General features: G+C 35.0%; 3 protein-coding genes across 5 annotated transcripts; 2 read left to right on the plus strand and 1 right to left on the minus strand.

The window, feature by feature from the left end:
• The first annotated feature begins 2,235 nt into the window (after positions 1–2,235).
• On the plus strand, positions 2,236–2,694 carry LOC117618252 (zinc finger A20 and AN1 domain-containing stress-associated protein 6-like). Its single transcript, XM_034347851.1, has one exon. The coding sequence runs from the start codon at positions 2,236–2,238 to the stop codon at positions 2,692–2,694; it is 459 nt and encodes a 152-aa protein (XP_034203742.1).
• A 154-nt stretch (positions 2,695–2,848) lies between these two features.
• On the minus strand, positions 2,849–6,583 carry LOC117619855 (glutathione S-transferase zeta class-like). 3 transcript variants are annotated; one of them, XM_034349905.1, is made up of 10 exons: positions 6,433–6,583; positions 6,240–6,339; positions 5,998–6,054; positions 5,714–5,799; positions 5,453–5,524; positions 5,096–5,149; positions 4,903–4,978; positions 3,941–4,002; positions 3,610–3,669; positions 2,849–3,223 (listed from the first exon to the last, which is right to left on the minus strand). In XM_034349905.1, the coding sequence occupies exons 1-10, from the start codon at positions 6,454–6,456 to the stop codon at positions 3,125–3,127; spliced, it is 690 nt and encodes a 229-aa protein (XP_034205796.1). In that variant the 5' UTR covers positions 6,457–6,583; the 3' UTR covers positions 2,849–3,124. The 3 variants fall into 3 exon arrangements, with proteins under 3 accessions (XP_034205796.1, XP_034205795.1, XP_034205797.1); XM_034349904.1 differs by having other exon boundaries at positions 6,240–6,345; XM_034349906.1 differs by lacking the exon at positions 5,096–5,149 and having other exon boundaries at positions 6,240–6,345.
• An 833-nt stretch (positions 6,584–7,416) lies between these two features.
• Positions 7,417–7,875, plus strand: LOC117618253. Its single transcript, XM_034347852.1, has one exon. It carries the CDS (start codon positions 7,417–7,419, stop codon positions 7,873–7,875), a length of 459 nt encoding a protein of 152 aa, XP_034203743.1.
• The last annotated feature ends 1,913 nt before the right edge of the window (positions 7,876–9,788 follow it).

Genomic DNA, 9,788 nt, shown 5'->3' on the forward strand with positions numbered 1-9,788 from the left:
AGTGATGGGGAGTGCTAGCAACCTTCTCTCTAACTTTCTCTTTTGGACCTTCTCCCTTCTTCTCATTACAAGTGTCACTTTCCTTACATTAAAAACAATGTCATTAATGCATCACACAAACTAGTTTTTGTTTTCCAAGCTTACCCTTATTAAATGTATTATTATTATTTTTTTAATAACAAGCTATTTTTTTTTTTTATAACTTTCTTACCACCTTGTTAAAAATTAAATAAGAAAATAAAAACTGAAGTTTTTTAAAATTTTCCAAAGAGGCGCGTGCTTTGTTAAAAGCAAAATAAAGATAATAACAATGTCATGAAACAAACCTTATTTTTATTTTTAAAAAATATGAAGTTTTTCTTATTTTTTTTAATTATTTATTTTTTAGCAATGTGCTAAAGAAGTTATAATAAAATTTGAATAAATTGAAGGAAATATAAAAGTCAATACATTTTAAAAGGGTAAACTTGGAAAACAAAAACTAAATTGTGTGATGCATTAATGGTATTGTTTGAAGTGTAAGGAAAATTACACTTGTCATAAAGAGAAGGGAGAAGGTCCAAAAGAGAAAGTTAGAGAGAAGTTGCTAGCATTCTTCTTAGAGTGATAGGCTGACTTATGTATAGAGGGGTAAGCTGGCTTCTAAAATTCCTAAATTAGCCTGCACCTTTAAGCCTATTTACAAAATCAGGACTGGGTGGAGGGGCTCCAGCCCAACTGTAGATTTGATCACATACTTACATGTGTGGTGCTACCTTTGTTAGAGAAAGACTAATACAACGGATGATCAATTAAGATGGTACTAATCATAGTAATTAAGCTTGGTATCCAGACTTGTTTTACCGAGCTAAGTTCGCGGATTTAGATATTAAAGATCATGCATGATCATCCAATCCAAGTTTATTTAGGGACTGGCTAAAACTAAAAATTCATCCATTGTTAATTTTTGTAGGTTTTTGTAGCTTACAAATTACAGAGTACTCCCATGTGTACGTAATAGTTGGCAAACTCGACTACTTTGCATATGTAAATGCTGATTACAAAGTAAATGACGTTTAGGGTATGTCATTACTGGTCTAATAGGGTATGTCATTATTCTATGTTGAAGGTTCAGAAATTTTTTTTAATGTACATGTAATTTTAATCGAAGTTATAGTGGAAAGTACGTAACTTTTTGGATTTGGCGTTGCATTGTTATTATTTTTTAGTAAATTTAGGTTTTAACCACAAAAAAACTTTCACTTTTGGAAAAAAGCCAAAGCTTTTTCAAAAAAGACAGAAAAACCTCTTAACTTTCAAATCAAAGACATGCAAATGTAAAGGATGCCTTAGGAAATCCAAAAATAAATAAGGGCAATTTTGTCCATTTTTGCTTCTTTTAAAAAATTTATCTCTCCTTTAGGTTTTTCCAAAGTCTCCCTTATTTTTTCAAATTGCCTCTACTAGCTAAGGTTTACTACAATAACTGTTTATTGGTTTGTGAATTGATTTTATTGTTATTTCATTGTTTGAAAAAAAAAGGGATTTTAACCACAATTGTGAATTCTATGAAAATCTTGAATATGAAAATATTATTTTGCGTGAAGAGGTGGAGTGTGGGTGGGGTTCAGTATCACAAGCTGAGTATGGAAGCGAAAAAGAAAAAAACTTAATGACAACACCTAATTTGGACCACAATAACGTGATCTGTGTCTTATTCTGACCAACCCATTTTAACCACGATTAAACTGTAACTTTTATTAATACTGGTCACAGAAGGAACATTGGCTCATATTAAAATTTTCTAGTAGAGACAAGAAACCTAAGACCTGCCTAAGGTATTAGATTTCAAATCATTTTAAAAATAATATTGCATTTTTTTAAGGATAATATTGCTAGCGCATAATATGCAATGAAGGAAAATAAAAGAAGGAAAACAAAATACATTGCTTAAAGAGAAAGAAAGAAATTGTTTAAATTGGAAGCTTCTAGAATATAAAGATAGCAGAAAAGAAGCATCTAGAAAGACTAATATTATCGAGTGAGGGTAGGATATCCTCTTTCCTACCGGAAACAGGAATACTAATCCAAATGGTAAACTACCTCAATCTACCACCGTCACCCTTCCCCTATATAAACAAATAGAAACCCACAGTTCTCATAACAACAAGAAGAACAAGCCTCTTGACCAAACAGACGAACAAGAACCGAACAAAAGATCGAGAAGAAAGTCAACACAAAAAAGTCAACATGAACATGGGGCCTCCAATGTGCGCAAAGGGCTGTGGCTTTTATGGCTGTGTCGAAAACAAGAACATGTGCTCAAGGTGCTACAAAGATCATGTAAAGCAAGAGAATCTCAATGCTCAGTCGACCACCACGGTGGCTTCATCAGTGGAAAAAACTGATCTGGGTTCCATCGATAGAGGAATTTCCTTGCTTTCTTTTCAAACTTCAGATGATTCAGTTTCTAATACTAATACTAATACTAGTAATATTGATAATAATAGTGGATCAAAGAAAAACAGGTGTGAAAGCTGCAACAGAAAGGTTGGAGTGTTGGGGTTTGAATGCCGTTGTGGTGGAGTGTTTTGCGGAAAGCATAGGTATCCAGAAACACACTCATGCAATTTGGATATCAAGAAGGCTGGAAGAGATGTTTTGGCCAAGCAAAACCCTCTTTGCAAGGGTGACAAGCTGCAGTGCAGGATTTAGAGACAGATTATCGACATTTTGCATGTTATATATAGTTAGGCTTCAAGACTTGTATTTTGTGCACTTTATTTTATTAAATATAATAATGAAGTAATTGAACTCGGTATCCAGACTTGTTCTTGTACCTGTTCTACTACCTTACTGAGTTACCGGATTTAGATAGCAAAGATCATCTGTGATTACATGATTGATTTTGGAAATAGAAATTGTTTGGCTACGTGATTTTTATTCTATGCCAACACATTATATTACACAGAGTTCGAGTGATGTTTCTCTTACAAAGAACCGGACACAATCGACACGACATTGTTACAACGGTGACCAACGTTTTCAAATTTGATCTTATTTACATGTGATCACTCTTATTCCAGTAGGGAGATAGTGCCAAATACAAAACTGCTTCGAGGAATATGGCGGAAAAATTCCAGACTTAACGCACAGCATCCGGTTGCCTTTCTGGTGACGAAGCTTCCAACTCCGGTAAAATCTTGTAGGATTCATACAGCCTACTTAAAGTGGGGAATTTGGACTGCACAAAAAATAAAGAAAATAAAGAAAAACCAAAGTCAACTTGCATCTGTATTCTGTTTCCTTAGTTCATGCCATATTGTCATTTACTTGTGGGAGGCAGAATGTAGCAAATATATAAGGACCCAAATAAGTAAAATGCCAGCAGATACCAAAGAAAATTATGTGAGAAAAATCAATACCTAACCCTGTTTTTCTGCATAATTAAGACACTCACATATAACCGGACCAGTCTTTTAGAGGAAGGGAGGGGGGAATAACTATAGAAACAGTTGAGAGTTGCGCCTAAAGTTGTTTGATAATATTTACACAGAACACACAGTTTAACAGTGAACAAAATAAAGTTAACAACCAAAGCAAAGAACACGGAAGCGGACAAGAGTTTACCATGTTAATGTTAAACCTTGTAGTAGATACAGCAATCTGTGGAGCTAAGAACACATCAGCCTGCAATTAAAACCCTTTAGTTAGTCAGAAAGAGCTCAAGGGGCGGGAAAACAAAATCTTCTATTGCTTCTAAAACTTCAATTAAAAAAAAGCCCATGCACATAGACATCCAAGAATCATGGAGATATCTTATTGTCATCATTGATGTCATCCATCAATATGTTGGGTTAGAAACATTGTTGTCAGCTCACATTGGTTTAAATAAAAGGAATTAAGATAGGATTGCAGTTAAAGAATTGTAACAAAGAATCACAGAGCATTCAGAAGAGACCATATACACTTCATCTCCTGTGGCATATCTGCTAGCAAAATCCTTCAGCAACATCTCAAGAGCTACAGATGAGAAATAAACAAATAGAAAATGTAAGCATCAACTAGTAGCACTCTCGAGTAGTTTCACATCATGCAAATTAATATACATGTACTTTTATATAGAAAAGCTTTAATACAAGCGAAAAAACAGAGTTATTTAACACTACCAGACATAAATGCACCCTGGTATGCTCTCCCACACAAGCTGCAACTAATAAGTCAATCATCAAGTGATTTTGCATATCGAATTATCTGTTCATTTGATCTCTCTCATTAATTTGCAGTCATACTTGCACATAAGAGACATAATAATAGGTGAATTGTCAATCTGCAAGTGGCTGTTGATAGCGTTGCTATCATAAATCAGTGCTAGAGATTACAGAAGTTTAGGAATCATAAGGATGTGGTTTTGTAATGACATGAAAGAAGTAATTCCCATTGCCTAGGACGACTATTATCAAATGGGGCTTCAAATTGATCATTGCTGCTAAAAAAACTTCTTATCTATCCAGATCCAACAACTGCATGGCCTGATATAAAAGAGGTGCACTGGCATCCTTACTATTAAATCTTACCTTACTCTAAGATCATCAAGGTAGCTATAATATGTGGATGACTTCATCTGAAATCATGCATAGCACAGATGACATAAAATCGGGACTATCTCTTCTTTTCCCTCACTTCTGTATTAGTGTGCACTTTTATTATGCATGTGTAAGAAAATTTCAAATAAACAATGAGTATAATCTTTCTCATGCAAAACCAGTAGAGAAGCACATTTAGAAATTAGAATATGTTACACAACAAGGCTACGAGATACGACCAAACTCCACTTCATGGTGAAAGCTTCTCCTAATAAGTAGTACATGCAGAGAATTTATAATTAAAGGAATGAACATGTGCATGCAGATAATCACTCACCGAGTAAGCCTTTTTCTATATTCGACTGAGCAAATGATAGTGACTCTTCAGGACCAACCTTTTCCTCAAGATGTTTCTACACAAACAAATGATAATAGAGTATATGTAAATACAAAATCAAGGATGATTACATAGGTACGAATGTAAAACCAAATTTCATTTTATATATGCAGTACAAAGAAACAGAATATACCAGCACCGACAACATGTGAAGAGGCTGTATATTAGAGTTGATAATGCTTGCAGCCTGTGACAATATTCACTAATTGGCAACTCAGCAAAAAAACTAAGTCCATGAAGAATTCAATCTTAACTTCTATAGAGGCTTCACCTTTCTCATTACCATAACAAAAAAAGTGATTTACATCAGCCTGCGACATGCTTTAATTGAAGAAAAGAAAAAAGGACATGCAAACCAGAAATTTTTTTTAAAAAAATAGGGGCTTTTGACCCCATGAGAGACTTGTTTGCTAGTCAATTTTTAGTTGAGAAATTTTTTATACCAAATTCTTTAAATTTGATAAGGACTTCACATTTAGGACCAACTTACCTGGAGATTAAGAGCTTTTAGCCGAGGGTCAGCAGGCAACAATGGTCTCTGTGGATACTTGTCCTCCAGATACTAATTGAGAATCACAAGAAGACATTGTACTCAGATAACAAAACAAAAGAGACATAAGTAAAACCTTCACAAACTATACAATGATGGTCAAATATGAAGTAGAACCTAATGAAAGGCCTTCAGGTCTATGGTAACTTGGCTGCAGATCACATGAACGAAATAATTCAGTTTCCAACAAATTACACTAACCTGTAATATTGCGTAGGAGTCTGAAACGACTATGCCACCATCGACCAACACCGGAACAAAATGAAGAGGATTCAAACGCTTAAAGTCTGCAACTCACAGATAAAAACAAGGCTTAGCTTATCAACTGTTGGAAACATAGGCACGATATATTATGTTGTCAAATTGTGAATCATTACTACATGTTGAATAAGCATCCACCAAATCAGAAGATTCAAATTAACCGTCTAACAACATATATAGAACATGAATGGCTTGTAATAAGCACAACATCGCTTCAAACCCACCTGGACTGAACTGCTCTCCTTTTCTTATGTTCACTGGTTTGTACTCGTACGGAAGTCCTATACATTCAATTAACAACAAATGAACAAAACCAAAAACAAGTAAATTGAATTGAATTAATATTTCAGACCAACAAAAACAAATTTCCCTAAACTTCAGTGAAATTAATCATGATTTTTAATTTCTTATAAATAAAAAATTGACAGAAACAAACTAAAAGTCCTATATAAAAGCAAAATAAAACCTTTAAGACTTAGAGCGAAGCGGACGCGCCAAGAGCAGGAGCTCTGCCAGTAGGAGTAGAGCAGGAGCTTTGAAGAGGAAGACGATGATGAATTTTCCGACTTTTTCTTCACCAAAATTAGAAACCAATAAATTCATTCATACATAAATAAATAAAAGAGAAATGGAAATAAAAATTGAAAATGTAGTGGTACCTGCTGCTCGCTGCTGGCTTCCATGGCGCTGCTTGTCTGAAAGCTTTCAACAGTAAAGTCTGAAATCTCGGAATCAGATGAGTCAGTCAAACTTTGATTTACTGCGACTGTTTTCCTTTTCCGATGAGCTGTCTATGTTTATTAAATTATTAGCTATATTTGTTTTTGGTAAGTAATGTTTTATAGTTATTCTCCTCTTGGCCCAAAAAAAAATAAATAAATAAATTTCCCCCCCGATCTCAATGTGTAATTTTGCAGTAGAATTTCATTTAGACCCTCTGTGGTTTGGCATAATTACAATCAAACCCCACAAGTTTTGGAAAAGGTTTATACTGTTGTAAATGATAAGGTGGAGCCCACCACATGGGGCTTTGCCTACAAAAGGATTCACCCCTCATTGTAATTGTGATATACAGATAATACTGAAGAGAGAACAACAATTCTCTGCTCCTAAATTCTCTCCTCAATTCTTTGGTTTCATAACACGTTATCAGCACGAATTCGCTTTAACAATACCAGCTGAATTCTCTGATGAAACCCAGCCAAACAAACACAAAGAAAAACATAGCCATGGCTGCTTCTTCTTCTACTTCATTCACTCTTTTTCTCTCTGCTTCTGGTTTCCTCTCTCTCTCTCTCTCTCTCTCTCTCTCTCTCTCTCTCTCTCTCTCTCCTATCCTAGCCAGGACAGGCAAAGCCAGAGTTTTCTATATAAACAAATATCAACTTCCCAATACTTCTCTCTAGTTGCCAACTTCCATCTGAATCTGGCATATATTTCTCTCACTCATACTCTTAGCATTCTTCCTGATATCAAGCACTCTTAACACACATCATGGCCTCTGATATGGAAGGTGTCAAATATGAAGAGGAGTTGATCTTAAATTCTCGAGGCTTGAAGCTTTTCACATGCAGATGGCTCCCAAAAAAAAAAAAAAAAACACCACACCCAAGGCCTTAATCTTCATCTGTCATGGATACGCCATGGAATGCAGCATCACCATGAACCGTATTGCAATCAGGCTTGCCAAAGCAGGCTTTGCCTTATATGGGATTGACTATGAAGGCCATGGAAAATCAGCAGGCCTTGAAGGCTATGTCAAAAACTTCGATGATGTAGTGGATGACTGTACCAATCACTTCACAAACATATGTGAAAACAGAGAGAACAAAAGAAAAAATGAGGAATATGGGAGAAAGCCAATAATGGAGGTGGGCGGTGGAGCCAATGAGCTCAGTCAAGGCTACAGCAAAGGAGTTGGGTTGGGTGCTGAGATTATTGGGACCTTTGTGCTAGTTTACACTGTGTTCTCTGCTACTGACCCCAAGAGAAGTGCTAAAGCCTGTTTTGAGAACAGCAAACCCACCGAAAGAAAGAAAAATCCAATAAGCCCTCTGCCCCTTATGCTTTCTATTACTTTATTATTTCTCTACAGTATTTAATAAGCCAATTGGTGCAGGTACAGTGGTAGCAGTGGAAAAGGAGGGGCATGGATTCAAACCTGTACAAAACTACGTTGGAAAGCTACTTTGGTTTAATATATTATAATAATAAGAAAATAATTGGCTTGGGGATAGGATAAAGGCAATTGATTTGAAAGCCTGGAGCATGCGTGATATTCCACTAATCACTTTTCTTACTTTTCTTATTATATATTAATATAAGGACATATAGTATAATAATTTATATAATATTATGGATGGTTTCACCTCTTACATTTTTAGTGGTGATTTTATTTCCACATTTATTTTATTTAAATGTATGGAGCAGAATTAGTGCCCATACAGGCACGTTTACTATATCGCAAATTTACTTTTACTTAAAGTATGATGTGGAATTAACCCTCATACTTTATGAAATTACTTTACTGCACATTATTTACTGTATGGTGTAGGTTTATTACCCATACAACAGTATCTATTTAAAAGGGTGGTGCGGGTTTATCGTCCACGCCTTTACTTTTATTTAAATGTATGGGGCAGAATTAGTGCCCATACAAGCACGTTTACTTTATCGCAAATTTACTTTTACTTAAAGTATGATGTGGAATTAACCCTCATACTTTATGAATTTACTTTACCGCACATTTAATTTTATTTAAGGTATGGTGCGGGATTAACGTCCATACAGCAAGCAATTTAATTTATGAATTTACTTTACCGCACATTTAATTTTATTTAAGGTATGGTGCGGGATTAACGTCCATACAGCAAGCAATTTAATTTATGAATTTATTTTACCGCACATTTACATTTATTTAAAGTATGGTGCGGGTTTATCGTCCATACCAGTAATTTATTTACCAGCAATTTATTTTATGGATTAATTGTGTTGTATGATGAGTTTTTACAGTATGCAAATCAGGACCAGAAGTTCCTTGATCCTCATCATACAATTACATCAGGACTTGAAGATCCTTGATGATGATATTAATATGAGAGCTGGCAGTCTCTCCGGTACTATATTTGTAAACATGTGATTGGACTTGAGGGTCCTTGATCCCTGACATGTAAATAAGGACCTGGGGTTCCTTAATGATGTAACAGTACCGTATTGGTTCATAGTGCCGTACACATGGATGATAACTGTACTGGCAAATGTACTGTACACATGAATAGATACGTATTCATGACTTGATGAATAGTACCGGATATATGAATAGTGACGTATACATAAATATTAACCATTTTGGGTAAACCGTCACTATATACAAAAGGGAACCTGCAGTTCCTTAAACTCATGGATGAGCAATTAAATGAGATGCCAGAAGTTCCTCAAAATATGGACAATTATGTAAGGGCTTGAAGTCCCGAAATATGTACAAAAAATTGTAAAAATGTCCATACCATGAGAATATGTGATTTTGGCCCGAAGTTCAAAATCTAAGGGGATTGAGAGAATATGTGATTTTGGCCTGAAGTTCAAAATCTAACAGTGTTGAGAACCTAAAGTTCCAACAGTTAAATGGACAACCTTTGAGGTATTATTGCAAATTGTGGTACACCACATATTTCTTTGGCATAAGAGAATGATGAATTTAATAAAGTTCGATTTTGTTATAATCGACACCTCAAGGAAGAAATATATTTTGTGAATTCCGGTTGTTAAAAATACACCGTGAAATGGATAATATCAGTATAAACCTCAAATGATGAATTGAGGCTCCCCACATATTTTGTTATATCTGGGCCGGAAGCCCATGGATCCAAATATATGAGAGATCCTGAACTTGAAGTTGTGGGTATATAGTAGTTAATGCTCTTCACTACTATATTGCGATATTATCGTGGCTTTTACTCAATTCATATTTCATGTCCATTTGAAAAGGGCAAATAAATTCTGAGTTTGTGTTTAG

This window comes from Prunus dulcis, chromosome 2 (genome assembly GCF_902201215.1).
Source record: "Prunus dulcis chromosome 2, ALMONDv2, whole genome shotgun sequence".
Taxonomy (NCBI): domain Eukaryota; kingdom Viridiplantae; phylum Streptophyta; class Magnoliopsida; order Rosales; family Rosaceae; genus Prunus; species Prunus dulcis.

Excerpts from the sequence above, each read along its gene's own strand:
- LOC117618252 (XM_034347851.1), top strand. The coding sequence starts at position 2,236 with ATGGGGCCTCCAATGTGCGCAAAGGGCTGTGGCTTTTATGGCTGTGTC.
- LOC117619855 (XM_034349904.1), bottom strand. The coding sequence starts at position 6,456 with ATGGAAGCCAGCAGCGAGCAGCAG. Across the intron at positions 5,800-5,997 it reads AGGAGAGCAGTTCAGTCCAG|ACTTTAAGCGTTTGAATCCT; the intron begins GTGGGTTTGAAG and ends TGTGAGTTGCAG. Across the intron at positions 4,003-4,902 it reads TATAGAAAAAGGCTTACTCG|CTCTTGAGATGTTGCTGAAG; the intron begins GTGAGTGATTAT and ends TCTCATCTGTAG.
- LOC117618253 (XM_034347852.1), top strand. The coding sequence starts at position 7,417 with ATGGAATGCAGCATCACCATGAACCGTATTGCAATCAGGCTTGCCAAA.